Genomic DNA, 17,513 nt, shown 5'->3' on the forward strand with positions numbered 1-17,513 from the left:
ATGGCAATATGTAAATCAATGGATGTGTAACTGATGTGATTCTGCAATCTGTGTATGGGGTGAAGGTGGGAGTTCATAACCCACTTGAATCAAAGTGTGGAATATGATATGTCAAGAAATTTGTAATGTTTTGAACAACCCACAATAAAAAATTAAAAAAAAAAAAGAAAAAAGAAAAAAAGAAAAAAAGAATATGTGAGGGACTGGGTTTAATCCTCAGCACCATAAAAAAATTAATAAAGATATTGTGTCTATCTACAACTTCAGTTATAATTTTTTTAAATGTAGAACTAATTGGTGGAGAGAGGAGAGAGTAAAAATAATATACAAAAAAAAAGGAATAATCTGCTCTGAGTACATGTTGACTCACCAAAGATCTGAAGATACATTAAATCTTAGCTTCATATAGGTACATAATTAATTAATTTTAGATGAATTAAAACAGTATCAAAGAATGTCCTAATCCAAACTCCATGAAATGTTCAGCATCTACTGTATATCAAATGCTTTAATTTATTCTCCTTTAATTTGCAGAATAATCCAATCCATCATATTTGTCCATACACATGTACAAACTAAGCTTGAGATGTTAAGTGACCTAAGGCCACAAAGTCAGAAATTTGTAGCAACTCATTCATACTTCCATCTTATTCCTGAAAAATGGAGAAAAGCTGAACACAGTAGCACAAACTTGCAATCCCAGCCACTTGGGAGACTGAGGTGGGAGGATTTCAAGTTTGAGACTAGCTTAGGCAACTTTGCAAGACCCTGTCTCAAAACCAAATGAAAAAGAAGGCTAGGGGTGTAGCTCAGTGCTAGAGTGCTTACCTAGCAAGCACAAGGGCCTGGGTTCAATCCCCAGCACCAGACACACACACACACACACACACACACACACACACACACGAAGAAAAATTAGTCCTATTGTATGTCCATTGCCTGTATATCTGATTAGATAATTTAGATCGTATGTATCATTCCCTTTCTATCAACTCTATATTCTCTTTCCATTCTTTATTTCTCTCTAAACATGAACCTTAAGTCAATGAGTAGCAATCCATCCCCACTCTCACCCCAGTCATTAACCTTACAATTTACTTTCACAGTTGAGAGCAGCACATTTCAATGTTTAATCCGTGCTCCTGTTAAATAAATACAACTTCACACTCACCCTTCCACAGACTCTGACACATACACACTACCATCTGGATCAATTTCCCTCTACACATCCCCTCAGATAAAAGTTTTACTTTTCACAGTTCTTATTCCTAAAATAATTTCCCCCTGCTGGGTGCGGTGGAGCACACCTGTAATCCCAGTAGCTGGGAGGCTGAGCAGGAGGATCGTGAGTTCAAAGCTAGCCTCAGCAAAAAGTGAGGCACTAAGCAACTCAGTGAAACCCTGTTTCTAAATAAAATACAAAATAGGGTTAGGGATGTGGCTCAATGGTCAAGTGCCCCAAGTTCGATCCCCAGTACCCAGAAAAATAAATAAATAAATAAATAAATAAAAGAATTTTCCTCAATATAAAGTTATTGTATTGACATATATTGACTAATAAATTATTATATATCCCTTGGAAATCATTGGTTAAGGACTCTTTAAACTCATACTAAGCCAAGCATTCAAGCCTTGTCCTCAAATAGTTTGCCATGTCAGAGACTTATACACACATCTAGAGACAACCAGCAATGCAGAAGGCAGCATGCAGCAGGTGCTCAATAAATGACATTAAATGAATTGGCAAACTAAGAAGGGGTCAGAAAAGAGTCATATAGCTCAGTGGATACCTTCACATTCAGAATGTTCTCCACATACAATTCAACCTACAGAATTTGAGTTGAAGGTCATATAAAAAACACTCCACTACTAATTAAATTTCTAGAAGTAAATACATATGGACAAAACTAAATGAACTTTTTAAATAGTATGTAAATTATAACCAATAAACTTGAGAACTATCCAATTCTTTCTTTTTTTTTTTTTAGAAAGAGAGAGAATTTTAATATTTATTTTTTAGTTTTTCAGCGGACACAACATCTTTGTTTGTATGTGGTGCTGAGCATCGAACCCGGGCCACACGCATGCCAGGCGAGCGAGCTACCGCTTGAGCCACATCCCCAGCCCCCAATTCTTTCTTTAATTAATTTATTTATTTATTTTAATTGGATATATATGACAACAGAATGCATTTTGATTCATTGTACACAATTGCAGCTCAACTTCATTTCTCTGGTTGTATATGATATAGCATCACACCATATGTGCAGTCACACATGTACCTAGGGTAATGATGTCCATCTCATTCCACCATCTTTCCTGCCCCCATACCCCCCATTTGCCCCACTAAAGTTCCTTGTTTTTTCCATGCCCCCCCCCCATTATGGATCAGCATCCACTTATCAGAGAGAACATTTGGCCTTTGGTTTTTTGGGACTGGCTAACTTCACTTCACATGATATTCTCCAACTCCATCCATTTATCTTCAAATGCCATAATTTTATTCTCTTATAATGCTGAGTAGAGAACTATCCAATTCTGATCAAAAAATCCCAAAGAATATTTTTGGGACTGGAATGTAAAGATGGGGACAAAAACAAGAATCAAATTAATTGAGAACTTACTAAGCAATAATAAGTGACAGAAGGGCTGGGTCTTGAGTGGAATCTACAAAAAGGCAGCATATTGTCCAGGACTCATAATGTTCTAATGCTAGCAATTGGCACAATTTTTAAAGGAATTATTCCTACAGTGGGGAAAAGCAATCCACTATACTAACCCCAGCCTAACAGAAATGTCTCTGAAATATCTAACACTATTCTAGGTAAAGGATGGAAAATCCAGGGTTGCTATTTTCCTTTCTGAGCCTGAAGCAGAAATCACTATCATACCTCTCTTCCCTAATGAGCCCAACTGCTCCCCAACATTGGAGCTTCAGGCAGCATATCCAGCAAATCAGTGGACTTACAAAAGGAATTTCTGTTCAATTCCAAGCATCCCTCTGGCCTAATAAGTTGGTGTTAGTAACAAAGGTTGTTTCTTGTGGTGCCACCTACCTGGTTTCCAAGCTACTTGGTGTATCTCACTCTAGAATAGAAAATTGGCATTCTGGAAAAAACTAAAGTTCTTGGTTGTCAAGGAGTTCATCTCTGAGAGTCTTCTCAACTCCAGAGAGACAAATATCAAAACTCAGGCCAAGCATGGTGGCGCACATCTGTAATCCCATCGGCTCCGGGGGCTGAGACAGGAGGATGGAGAGTTCAAAGCCAGCATCAGGAAAGGGAGGTGACTAAGCAACTCAGTGAGACCCTGTCTCTAAATAAAACACAAAATAGGGTTGAGGATGTGGCTCAGTGGTCGAGTGGCCCTGAGTTCCATCCTTGGTACCCACCCCACCCCACCCCACTCCCTTAAAACTCAAGGCCTCCGCAAACTGAAAGCCAGACCCTGGATTGGAGAAAATTCCATCAAGATAGTAAATTTGCCTAGCTAAGAACAAGTAGCTGGCCTCGCCCTTAGATATCTCTTTAGCATTCCCTAAAACACAAAGGTAAAATAGACAGGAGTAAGCAACTGGAAGCCAGCATGTATGATAAACCTTCACTCAGTTCCCACTTGGGGTATGAGTTCCAAATGATATTGTTGTACAAGAGAAGAGTTCAATCATTCCGGAGTGCTGAAGATGAGGGAATAACAGCTGAAAAGGAGTATCCTCTGTGGGGAGAGAATTCTGAAGAAGTTCTAACAGAAAGAAGCAGCCAGGAAAATCATGGCATAGTGCAACCACACTCAGAATGTAATGGCAATGAGAAAAGCTCAATAATGAGAAATGTCTCCCGAGTAGAAACAGTAGAACTTCAAAACCATTGAGGGCTGCCAGGCCAGCAGCCCACACCTATAATCACAGCAACTTGCAAGGCTGTGGCAGGAAAATCTAAAGTTCCAGGCCAGCCTTGGCTATTTAGTGAGGCCCTGTCTCAAAAATAAAAAGGTCCAAGGGTGAGGGTCAGTGGTATAGAGCGCCTCTGAGCTCAATCCCCAGTACTGCTAAATATATAAGTAAATAAAAATATGAGGACTGGACATGAGTAATCAAATATAACTTTAAGGGCTCAGCAAAGAAACAGCCATAAAGAGAAAGTTTGACCAAAACCTGGAGTAAAACAGAATATTAACAGGCATAAGTCACTGTCCCATGGGTTATATAGTATATCTGGGAGTCACATCCTTACTGAGGAAGAAGAGCAATAAAGCCATGTCCTACCAGTGGACAGAAAATAAAGGCAGAAAAATGGGAACACGTATTATAAGGTAATGTAGAAGCTAGAGAAACAAAGATGACAGAATCTAAGTAATCATATTATTGTTTTAATAACAACACACATACATAGCAATGAATACATGCAGACACATTTCTAAGGGCTTGACATATTTTAACTCATTAAAGCAACAATACCAAAATAGGTACAATTTTTACTCCTATTTTATAGGTGAGTTAAACAAGGTACAAGATGTATGTGACTTCCTAAGGTCACATATAGAAAAACAGAGCTGGGAGACTAGGGATGTAGCTCAGTAGTAGAGTACTTGCTTAGTATGCAGGCCCTGGGTTCAATACAAGTTATTGAAAAAAAAAAAAAAAAGGAATAGGTTTTTGGTACCAAATGTAAACAAACCTGAACAGCCTACAGGGCCTCTCTTCAGTTAAGACTCCTGTTTTCAATACTTAGTTCAGACAAACCACTGAACTCTGAGTCTCGGTTCCCTTATCTGTAAAAGTGGATATACCTGTCCTCCCTACCTGATAAGACCCTTGAAACTCAAAAAATCCCTGAATAAGGGTAATCTGCTGTTATTCCCTACTGGACTCACGTGCATCTAACACCTTTCTCTGCAAAATTTGGAAACAAAACCTTAGGTAGGCAGAACTGAGGTCAAAGAATAGACCTTTGCAATGGCATTTCAAGTGCTATTGGTTAGATAAAATTTCCATGACTCCACGGAAATAAAATCAGATTTCTTTCTGCCATCCAGCAATTGGTTTCTTATCTTGGAAATAAAGTAGAACACAATGTCTTTGTGGACAAGATATCTTTGCGCACCAAAGGACCTCTGGAACGAGGCTGTAAAAACTGAGAGTGAAGCGAGAGCCGCACAGAATAATATCCATAAACAAATTCACTGATACAAAAGACTGCCCCATGGTTATTCTAATCTGTGAAATAATAACTGATAGAACTGAGGTAAAGTGTTTCTATCTTCAAGCAGGTGGAAAATAAGATGGTCCAGTGATCTCAGCCTGAATTCCTCCAGCTCTGCAGAAGATGCAAAGATACTGTTTTCCACGCTGCTAAGGACCAAAAAGAAAATATACAATTTCCGACTACTGGCCTTGGGGACTGGACCCTGAGTCATTTTGGCTCTGGCTTTCATAGCCCTAAGCTCAGTCCCCACAGCCCCGGGTCCCCTCTAGAGTCTTCAGAGCAGTGAGGCCACAGCATCCTTCCTGGCACTCACCTCTAAAGTTTTTACCAGGATCTTCATGTAGATCTCGGAGATGCCCAGAGACACTCCGAAGGCCGAAGGCAGCAGGATGAGGCCCAGCACCAGCGTCAGCCAGGTGGACAGGAGCTTCCCTGCCAGGTCTGCGCCTTCCATGGCTCAGAGCACCCACTCGGAAGAGGTCTGCAGAGGAGGTTCGGGCGCGACAGCTGTCCTTGTCCCCGGGCAGTTGGGCCAGAGCTCCAGGAGCAGAGCACAGAACCCTGAGCTGGGCTCCGGTGGGTCAGCGCTGCCGCCTCCTGCCACTCACCTCTGCCGGACAAAGAGAGGAAGGAAAAAAAAAACTTTGAGAACGTCGGTAATTTCCTTCCTCCTCGGCTCCTCCTTGTCCCGACTGGTTCACTCTCCACTAAAGGCCGGGGCGAACCCTGAAGCCACGGGTAGCAAGCGCAGACCCGGGTAGCGCAGGCTGGAAGACGAGAGCTGGGGCTAGCTAAGCGACACCGCCGTGCGGTCAGAGCACACGAGTGCAGCCAGGAACGCGCCCCACCCCGTGCCTGATTTCCTCTATGTTGCGATTGCGACAACTCAGCGGTGACTCACCGAGGCCCTCCCAGAGCGAGGATCCCTGCGGGCGACCTACACCTCTGCACACAAGCTGGCTGGAGCCTGGCTACGCTCGGGCGTCCTGAGCCCTGTTTCTGCACGCTGCCCTTGCCCCACCTCCTCTGCCACCCAACGGGGAGCTCCCTGGCAGGATGAGCTCCCAGCGCCGCAGCCTCCAGGGCGGCCTCCCTCCTTCCCCGCGCCCCACCTCCCCCAGCGCTCTCAGCAAAGGTCCTTTCTGGAGGAGAGTTTCCATCTGTAACACAGAACCTACTATTGACTATCCCGGACGCTTGCGAAGGTCTTGTCTGGGTTCGTGTAAAACGACCTCTTGGGAAGGGTTTTCAAGGAGAGGAAAAGGCAGCGTATGGATGAGCAGCCACACATGCCGCTTCTGGGTTTGCCCCACCACCTCCTTTTACGTGTCCCTCCCTACAGAGTTGAGGGGCTAAATCTTGCTTAACCGAAGAGTAGAAAGCTTTCTCGAGTCGCCTAATTCCGCTGCCTGCTCCGGAGCACAGAAACCCCACCCACGGCTGAGTATCTGTCACTCCCTCCGTGGGGAAGATTCCAACCCACCTTCCTTCCCACCCATCCACCACCGACGCTGCAGAAAATGCCAGGCAGGAGCCAGCCTCCACCAAGCTGACAAGAGTCTCCTTGGGGTTCCGTCCCCGCACTGCTATGGTATTTACTCCCCTGCAGTCCAACTGGTTTTAAGAAGGAGCATGAGAAGGCATATTGAACACTACCGTAGTACCTAAGAAAATCAAGCTGCCCAGGGGACAGATTACCACTGAAATCAGATCTAACTCTCTTAATGGGACAAAATCTTTTACGGGTAACATTAGGGTGTTGTTTTAAGGTGGAAAAGCTGTGAGGACCAGCAAACTGAATTGAGACAGTGTTAATACTGTCTCTGCCTCCATCTTCACATGGCCTTCCCCCACCCCCACCCCCTAAAGTGCGGGTTAGTTGGAGGTTGAACTTAGGGGCCTTGAACATGGGCATGCTAGGCAAGCACTACATGACTGGCTACATCCCTGCCCTTCTTCTCTTCTTACAAATATTGTAAGGAAAAAAAAAAAAACTGATCCTGCCAAGAGTGTAGAAGAAGTGCAGAGCCAGGGAATGATAAGCGCCTCTGCAAAGAATGTAAATGTCCTCTGTGCCTCCTGCCAGATAGGTGTCACAGACTCTCTGCTACTGAGAAGGGAGGGAAATCAAGTTATGATTGAAAAAGTGGCAGGAGCTTGGTTTCTCAAAATTAAACAGCTATCATCTGCCAGGGTACAGAAACAAGGAAAACACAACTGTCAGAGCTGTCTGGTACCTGCTGAAAATGATTATGTGTGTGTCTATATATTACCACATAATATACGCACTACACCACATAATATACATACCATGTATATGTGTATATATACATATACCTCATATTTTACATAAAATCTCAAAGATTATATTGGCTCATTTTAATGCTATGTTCAGGCAAAATTCTTTCCCTCTTTTATTTCCTCAAACCAAAATGACTAAGGAATGATGAATAACTGTACCAAAGTCCACTCAACAAAGAAAACAGTACAGGTAACTTTATGTTTCAGCTTAGCCATATGCTGGCACTGAGTGCACACGCTCTTGTGTAATTTTTATTGCTCATAACCAACACTGTGAACCGGTTTTGGTTTGGGGTTTTGTTTTGAAACTTCTGTGTCTACAGTAAAACTCTATGCAGAGATCAGAAGGTGACCTGGTCAAGTACAAAAGTTCTCCTTCTCTCCTAAAATGCAAAGGATCTACAACTGGCTCCCAAAGGTAACAAAGGCTCATCCTTGCAATGATAAGGAAGGAGAGGATTCTTACCTGCCCCTCCCCTTATGTCCCTTTCATTCATAGGAACCTCCCTCCCTTCCTGCAGTCAGGATCCTGCATAAACTGTGTTTTATTTCTTAGAGGTGCATTAACAAATTGCCACAGATTTAGTCACTTAATGGAGGACAGAAGTGTGAACTCACAGGACCAGGTTCCCTCCAAAGGCTCTAGAGGAGAATTTTTCCTTGACTCTTCTAGCTCCTGGTGGCTCCCAGAGTTCCTAGTTTGACACAACTCTGTCTCTGCCCCCATCTTCACATGGCATTCCCCCTCCAGAACCCCCTAAAGTGTGGGGTAGATGGAGGTTGAACTTAGGGACCTTGAACATGGGCATGCTAGGCAAGCCCTACATGACTGGCTACATCCCTGCCCTTCTTCTCTTCTTTTATAAAGATGAATTTTTATAAATCTTTTATAAAATCTTTATAAATCATGGATTTAAGGCCTGTCCTAACCCAGGATGATGCTATCTCAAGATCCTTCACTTAATTACACATCTTCAAAAACCCTTTTTTTCAAATAAGAGTTTCACATTCATAAATTTAGGAGTTAGGGCTTGGACATACCTTTTGGAAGTCTGAATTCAACCCAACATACTTTCTATCTCTGTAAAACGGGGATAATAATGCCTACCTGGAGAGGTTGTTATTGGGATTAGAGCTATTGTTTGGTGTTTTGTTTTGTTTTGTTTTGTACCAGGGATTGAACTCAGAGTTGCTTAACCACTGAGCCATATCCCCAGGTCTTTTTTTATATTTTATTTAGAGATAGGATCTTGCTGAGTTGCTTAGGGCCTCACTATGTTGCTGAGGCTGGTTTTGAACTCACAGTCCTCCTACCTCAGCCTCCTGATCCACTGAGATTACAGGTGTGCACCACAAACGCAGGGCCTGTATATTTAAATTTTGCTGCATCCACCAGGTGCTGGTGGTGCATGCCTATAATCCCAGTGACTAGGGAGGCTGAGGCAGGAGGAGTTTGAGACCAGCTTCATCAATTTAGTGAGATCCTGTCTCAAAATAAAAAATAAAAGGGGGACAGGGGTGTAGCTTAGCAGTAGAGAACACCTGGGTTCAATCCCCAGCATCAAAAACCTAACTTCTTAACTTCCTTCCACCAGGCCTACCGCCTAAAGGTTCTACCACTTTCCAGTAGTGCCACAAGGACCAAGCCTTCAACATATGGGTCTTGGGGAATATTCAAGATCCAAATTATAGCACAAAACTGAAACATGTGGAGGCAAATCAGATTGTTGAAGTATTTTATTTACCAGACAAGTTTTGCATTCCTTGTCTCCAGTCTCTTTATGAGAACTTTCTTTTCCTCTGATTTCATTTTATACCTTTCTTGGGCTTTCATGATAACTGACCTTGATTTGTATATTTGCTTAGTCATCCCATAATGAACTGTTCAGTATCCAGACCTGCATCATTCCTCTCTACCTTTCTGCCTGTGTTCCACCCCTTCTGCACCTGCACAGTTTCACTTCATGCCACACTCTTTTTCAAAGCCAGCAATAACTCCCAAATAGCCACAAGTTAAAATGCCAAATACGGACCACTTTAGGTTAGATCTTGAAGCACTTTTAGGGGCAAAAGAACTCTTTCTCCCCCCTCTGTTGAGTTTAAAAATGAACTAACAGCCAGATGTGGTGGCACATGCCTGTAACCCCAGCAGCTTGGGAGGCTGAGGCAGGAGGATGGCAAGTTCAAAGCCAGCCTTAGCAATTTAGTGACCCCTAAGCAATTCAGTGAGACTTTGTCTCAAAATAAAATATTTTTTATAACTTTATTTTGTTTATTTAATTTGTTTACCTGGTGCTGAGAATCGAACCCAGTGCCTCACACATGCTAGGCAAGCGCTCTACCACTGAGCCACAACTCCAGCCCCATAAAATATTTTTTTTAAAGGCTGGGAATGCTAGGGATATGGCTTAGTGGTTGAGCTCCCCAGGTTCAATCTCCAGTATGAAAAAAGAAAGAAAGAAGGAAGGAAGGAAAGAGACAATAGACAGTTTAAAAGGAGAAAAGGCACACAAATTTATCACACACACAGGGAATCACAAGAAGGAGAGTTCCCAGTAACCCAATGAGATCTAGAAGCTTCTATGTCCTTCTTCACAGGGGTAAGGATGTATAAGCTGTAGGCAATTTTAGAGGAATAATGATTTTAGGAGTGTTAAATGGACCTGAAAAACACTATAGAATCAAAGGCAAAATTCTCCTCTGCCCTCTGAAGCCTTGCTGGAATAAATGGACAAAGATTAAATAGGACACACAGCATACACATTTCTTAACATGCAAAAGAGGGAAATAATTATTGTGGTTACCCACTAGTCCTGAATCATCCAGCAGCTTATATAGCCCTTTTTCTATAGGGGAAGGGAGGAAGCAAAGGTGATTAATGGTGCAAAAAAGATTCTCTTTGGAATTCAAATAAAACAAAGTGATAGACATCATCTTGAAAGGGAAGTCCATCCCTTAGTCTTCTTGGTGGACAATGAGAATTAAGGATCAGAGGGAAGACAGTTGTGTACCCTTTTGCAGTCTGGTCTTAATGCAGATAATGGGATTCCAGAGAAATTCTCTCCAATACTTGGGTGGATAGAAGCAGTACAAGGTTTTCCTTTAGGTCAAAAACTCAGCATGCCTGTAGGCTGGGGATGTAGCTCAGTAGTAAAGTGTTTGTCTATCTGGCATGTGCGAGGCCCTGGGTTTCATCCCTGGTACTGCAAAAAGGAAGCCCAGCATGCCAAAAAAAAAAAAAAAAAAAAAACCTCTATTTTAAGGGTCTCATTCCCTGACCCTTAACAACAGACAACAGTTCAGAATAAAGTTCCTCTGGGTTCTGGGTGTGATATTTTGACTTTCAGTCTCTTCTGTGATATGAGTTTTAATCCTTTAAACTTCCTTGGTGAATATAATAACCAGGAGGGGATAAAAGGCAATTGTATTTCCTTTTGAGAGAGCTGGTCTTTAGGTAAGTAAGGAAACATCAGAGAAAAGCCTCCTCTAGCATCTGCTAATTTCCAAACAACTGCAATTGACAATAATTAGGACTGGAAGTGCTGCTCAGTGGAAGAAAACAGCTTAGCCTGTGCAAGGCCCTGAGCTCAATCCTCAACATTATAGAAAAAGAAATTAAGATAATAGCATGCCCAGGGGGCATTTTTTAGGTTGACATCTCCTGGAGCCCTTCATAACTTCCAACACATTCCAACAAAGCCTTTCTTGCTTTCCCCTGGATTATTTAGGGTTTCTTCTTCTCTGGGTCTTTGATCACATCACAGTTCTCCCTCCTCCAATATGCACATATACTTGTCTCCTTTTTACTCATTCACTCACTCACCAGGTCAGCAAACCAACATGGGGGGCCTGCCAGTTGCTGAGTAAACCACTTCAATTACGCATTCCAGAATTGAAGAAATAACCACAGGACAGGTGCAAGGAATTGTGAGGTGCAATATGAGATGCAGCTGAGCTAAAAGTCCATCGATCACCTGACCTCCATAAGCTCCTACTTTCTCTGTGAGCCAAGATAACATTTAGGGTCTCCAAGAGTCAATGTATCTACAAAACAATCTCACAGCAACACCTAGATTAGTGTTTGATTCAATAATTAGCAACTGTGGCCTGACTGGTCTAACATCAAAAAAGATCATTAATTATAAGTGTCAGAGAAAAAAAGTATAAAAAGTAGTATTATTTAAAAGATGGTTTTGACTTTGTGGACCCCTTGAAAGTTCTGAAGGACCTCCAGGAATCCCTAGGCCATACTTAGAGAATTACTCACCTATGTAAAACTATATAGTCAGCCTCCACATCTGCATGTTGAGCCAACCAGATGGAAAATGTCCCACCAAAAAATTGTGTCTGTTCTGAACATATTCAGACTTTTTCATCATTATTCCCTAAACAATACAGTATAACAACTATTTACATATCATTTACATTGTTTAAGGTATTATAATTAGTCTACAAATTATTTAAAGTATATATAAATTTAAAATATATATAAATTCTATTTCATTTTATATAAGGTACTAGAGCATCCATAGATTTGGGTATCCTCAGGGGTCCTGGAATGAAATCCCCTGTGGATACCAAAGGACAAATATATGTGTCCAACAACAACAAAAATAGTACCTGTGGGCATATTGTATATATGGAATTGCCCAGTACCTCAGATATCATGACCCATGCCTTATTTAATGTAAGAAAATTAAATTATATGACAAAAAAATGGAAAGAGTAAGAATTAAAATAGCAACCATTTCCTTGAGCTCGCATTTTGAGATGGGGAACCTAAATCTGCTTTTCTTTCTGAAGGTTTCAGTTCCTGGGATTCTCTCAAAATGTGAACATTTCCTCCACTGAGTGTGAGTCTAGTGTTTAAAGCTATCATGTGTGTTTTCAAACTATTCAACCCTAAAAGTCAGGCAACTATTTCCTCTGTGATCAGTCCAAGAAACAATGAATCTATTCTATTATTGGAAGATAAACTGACCTGGTGGGAGGTGGTCTGATGGTCTCCATGACAGAGAATTCCTAGGGAATTTTTCAAGAATAATTATGACACATCCAATTTTTCCTCATGGGTGGGCTTAGAGCCTCACCCTTGGATCTAGAATGTGACCTCACAGATTCTAATCTACAGTCCTATTGGAACCACTGGCATAAGATCTGATGTCTGAATCTATTGTGTCAAGTTTCCAAAGTAGTAATGAGAGGCTGAGGGTAGAGCACATATTTACCATGTATGAGGCCCTGGGTTCAATCCCCGACATCATCAAGGGGAAAAAAAGTTTCAAAGTAGTATTGAGAACTAGTGGTGAGAATAATTTTTATCCAAGAGCAAACTTACATACATTGACATACTTAGTACACGCCTCCTCAATTGAATGGAATGTCTCAAAGGGGTGAGTATACAGTTTGACAAAGTGCATATGCATGGGGAAAGGGAAGATTCTGACCAGAAAGCCCAGGCTCTCCTCTCCCCAACCCATTTATACACTGGTTACATGTAAATCAGCAGTCATAAACCTGAGGGCCTCAGGTGAACATGTTTCTTTCTCTTCCTCTCTCCCTGCTCCTACGTAATCTCTTTCCCTCCCTAATCTCAGGGGAAACAGGATTATCTTTTCCCCCCATTTTAGACAGATTTATCTGTCTTTGAGTACACACGCACCATAGGACAGAAGTAATTTGGACTTTGGGGATGGTACCAGAAGATCACAGAAATGATTACCTCTCAAATTAACAAGTGAATTACAGCTCCAGACAGAGAACAGGTGGGATATAGCCTTTGAATCATCTCTTTAAAAGTTCCCTATTCTGATGGGCAGAATCATAGCCTCTGGGACAGGAGTTCGCTGTGTTTCTCCTTTGCTAGCAAAGAAATAAACCTGTTTTTCCCCTTTTTCTCAAAACTGTGTCCTCATTATTGGATTAGCATCAAGGACAAGTACTGAGGTTTCAGCAACAAGCCTTCCAAGTAGCTGGGATTATAGGAATGTACTGCCATGCTAGCCCAGACTCAGTAATTTATAATGAACAGAAGTCAATTTAGTCCACCTCCACAGTCCTTGCCCTCAAAGCCCTGGCTTGCCTGCAAGATTTCTGAAATGCCTTTGGGTGTTTCTCCTATTATCTCTGTGAATAGCACCTGGCTGGCTTCTACCAGTGTTAACCCCTTTATCAAAAGCTCTGCATGCTTTTTTGTTCTGTAGAAGGTCAGAATGTGAATACTCCAAACATTTCTACTCTGCTTCTTTTTAATTATAAATTCAATTTTAAAATAATCTGTTCCTCTCCTATCTTTTTATAAGCAGTTTTAAAGTAGCCACACTCACCTTTCTGGAGGTGATGACCTCCCCAAGAGAATAGGCTACTCACAAAAGATCTCCTTCATCCCTCTCCAGAAGAGAAGGGGAAACACAAGAAGTACCTGGTACAGAGCCCCACTTCCTATTTTATGGATGTAAATGCCCAGGATGCTATAAAATCACCAGTTTTATGTGTTGATTGCTCCACTGTCCTTGCCTGTAGGAGGAAAAGCAAGGCTTACAGAAGGATGTACCTTCAGGAGGAAGCAGCACTAAAAGCAATCCAAATCAGGATGAGTGGAAAAGCAACCCAATAAACATATTTTATATTTTTAAAAAGTTGCCACATAGCTTTTTAAACATTTTGTTTAGAAATTTCTTCTGCCAGATGTCCTACTTCATCACAAGGTTAAACATACAACTCAGACATCACCACTTTGAGACAGGGATAGCCTTTCCTCTTGTTTCCAATACTTCATTCCTCATTTCCGTCTGAGACCTCATCAGAATGGCCTTTACTACCCATATTTCTACCAACGTTCTGGTCAAAACACTCAAGTGATGTTTAACAAGATCCAAACATTACCTATACATCTTCTCCTTTTTTCAGCCCTCATCAGAATTGCCCTTTAATGCTGAGTTCATGGAAATCTAGACTTTTTAAAAAGGTGTTCCAAATGGGGAGCTGAGGTTGTGACTCAGTGGTAGAGTGCTCGCCTCACACGTGTGAAACCCTGGTTCAATCCCCAGCACCACATAAAAGTTAATAAGTGAACTAAAGGTATTGTGTCCAATAACAACTAAAAAAATAAACATTTTTAAATGTGTTCTTCCAAACTATTCTAACCCCTATCCATCACTCAGTTGCAAAGCTTCTTTAACCTTTTTATGTATTTCTTATAGCAACAACCCCACAGTTGTTACCAATTTTCTTAGTCTGTTTTAGCTTCTATAATAGAAAACCACAGACTTGATCATTTATAATGAACAGAAATTTATTTGTCTCACAATTGTGGAATTGTCCAATGTGGAAGGCCCCCCTCGTGAGGGCTTTCTTGCTGTGCCATAATGATACTTGTCTTGGAAATCAGGATCGGGTCCTTGTTCCCCCAATTTAAGGCCACATATCATGTTCCTAAGGTCACACATGCACCCACAAGCTTCTCCAAGGGTCAGTGACCATTATATGACCTTCTGCCAGTGGTACTAAGCCATAAAGATAAAAATAACCCAAGTATGCAGGCGTATGCCCTTAACTTTACCTTGTTTCCAGTGTATGACTTCCCTAAATGGCAACAGATACACAAAACATTGGTCCAAAGAGGCAAAGCCAAGGTTTTGCACTAATACAAATTCCCACCCCTATCCTAACAAAAGCCCAAAGTTTAATCATTTTAGGGCAGTTCAGGCACTAAGTGATCTGCACACCTCTGACTCTCTCCTGGATATATCTCCCTTTTTCTTGTCTTTCTCTTGCCTTACAATAAACCTGCCTTAAATGCTATCTATCTGCCTTACTGTATACTTCTGTTTCTGTGCTGGGATACTTGTCTAATCTTGGGCATTTACACACAAGGATGGAGAAATAAATCACCATGCTCCACAGAAAATTCTCAACCACCAATAACAATATTTAACTTTCTGACCTTACCTGAGTGGGTAAGGTCCCCCCCCCACCTCTACAGTGAAAGTATTACAATCACATCTGCAGAGGGGGGGGGGAGAAACATCATGATTTGGTGATTTATTTACTTATTTTTATATTTGGTACTGGGGATTTAACCTAGGGATGCTTTCCCACTGAACTACATCCCCAGCTCTTTTTATTTTTTATTTTATTGAAACAGGGTTTCACTAAATTACATAGGTCCTTGCTAAGATGCTGAAGCTGGCATAGAACTTGTGATGTTCCTGCCTCAGCTTCCTGAGTAGCTGGGATTACAGGTGTGCTCCAACATGCCTGGTTCAAGTGATTTATAATTATTCATTCATGATTGTATAAGTTGTCATAGAAATTGATTTTTTTCTATCTTCTGTCTTTAAAGGATTCCCAGTTCAAGGCAAATAAAAACTTTTAGAAATAAAAATTTTATTTTATTTTATTTATTCTTATCTATTTATTATGTGGTGTTAGAAATAAGATTCAGGGCCTTATGCATGCTAAGTACTTCTACTACTGAGCTGCAGCCCCCAGCACTAGAAATAAAAAATAAAAAGACCAAGTGAAACTCTGAATTATATATTTGTAAAGGTAGTAATAACTGGAAACTGGCATTTTAAATGTTGTTTAGGGACATCCCCTTTCTTTTCAAAAGCAAAATAAAAATAAGTGGGTTGATAGTTAAAGACACCAAGTTTACTCCATAATTAGTCTTGGAGTCTTTCATTCTGAGAGTTCCTAAGTTAAAAACATGTTCAGGCCATGACAGTTGCCTTTAACTAATGGACTGCTGTCACCACCCTGTAATATATTGTGCTAAAGTTCACTTCTTCATTTTAAGTAGAGAGCAACTAGCTAATAGCAACAATTAAAAAAGAAAACAACTTGCTGACTAAGTAGTAGCTTCAATGTACTCTGGCCTCTGTTAAAAATAAAATCTTTTCAACTCACCATGACTGTTATAGCACACGGCTATTATTTACAATGTTGCAACCATTAATCTTTATTTGTCCCATTCTGGTATCATCTAACTGGCGTCCTGAAGGAAAAATGTGATCTTTTTTAAACCAGAGTTCAGTAGAACAAAGTTTGAAACAGGTAGTAGTGTCAAGGACCCTAATTTCTTGTCATGACTTCTATGCTTCAGTTACTTCCACTATTCATCATTATTTACGTGTCTATTTATTCATTTATTTATGGTACTGGGGAGTGAACACAGAGCAGAACGATACAGTTGGCCAACCATGGACCAAAACCTCTGCAACTCTTAGCCAAAATAAAATCTTTCCTCCTATAAGTTGTTCTTGTCAGGTATTTTGGTTACAGTGATGAAATCTTGATTAAAACAGTTATCTTAACAAAAAATTTAAATTCTACTAGAAGACTAATGCCATTTTGGACAGGGCCTCAACATAAATAAAACTGGTAATCCATCTTTGACCATGAGTAAACAATTAGGTGAAGATAATCATCTCCCTGTGCTTCTCAAAATGAAGTACCTACAACCCACAGGGGATATAGGTAGACACTCACAGGTCCATAAGTCCCCTGTGAGAGTTTTCTGTCTTGGTTTTCATCAATAGGGTGGCCTCCATTTAGCACCTGCTACATGGATAACCACTTACAGCTATGCATTCCCACATTTGCACATAGAACTTAAGTGACAATAAGTAGTGATAATCTACTTTTAAAATTCAGTTTTTCTTAAATTATAATATGTAAATATCTTCTTTTGGATCTAAAAAATCTCTGGTTTGAGCTTTCCAGGAGGAGGGTGATAGGGTTCTGAACCTGAAGAACTTGAAGCTACAGGAGGTATCCTTGGGAATCACCAAAGTTTAGCTTCAGCCCATGGAACGATCAGTAAAGATCTTAAAAAGCAAGTAATTCACTGTTATGATCTGGATATGAGGTGTTCCACAAAAGCTCCTGTTAATGCAGGAATATTAAGAGTTGAAATTATTAGATTATGAGGGCTGTAGCCTAATCAGTCCATCCTAGTTTGAATGGCTAACTGGGTGATAACCGTGGAATGGCTGACTGGGCGGT

The 17,513-nt window shown here is 41.0% G+C and overlaps 1 protein-coding gene and 1 pseudogene across 2 annotated transcripts in view; one reads left to right on the forward strand and one right to left on the reverse strand.

The window, feature by feature from the left end:
• Gpat3 (glycerol-3-phosphate acyltransferase 3) overlaps positions 1–6,590 on the reverse strand; it is a 69,394-nt gene extending 62,804 nt beyond the window's left edge. The window contains exons 1-2 of one of the 2 annotated variants that reach the window (XM_048784727.1): positions 6,383–6,590; positions 5,518–5,814 (exon numbers count right to left, since the gene is read on the reverse strand). In XM_048784727.1, the coding sequence (XP_048640684.1) occupies positions 5,518–5,658 (141 nt within the window). In that variant the 5' untranslated portion in view covers positions 5,659–5,814; positions 6,383–6,590. Of the gene's footprint in view, positions 1–5,517; positions 5,815–6,105; positions 6,257–6,382 lie in introns of those variants that run through there. The other variant, XM_015499209.2, reaches the window with a different exon arrangement.
• Positions 5,657–14,080, forward strand: LOC107153619 (annotated as a pseudogene).
• Positions 14,081–17,513: the final 3,433 nt, after the last annotated feature.

The sequence above is a fragment of the Marmota marmota genome, unplaced genomic scaffold, assembly GCF_001458135.2.
Source record: "Marmota marmota marmota unplaced genomic scaffold, marMar, whole genome shotgun sequence".
Lineage (NCBI taxonomy): Eukaryota > Metazoa > Chordata > Mammalia > Rodentia > Sciuridae > Marmota > Marmota marmota.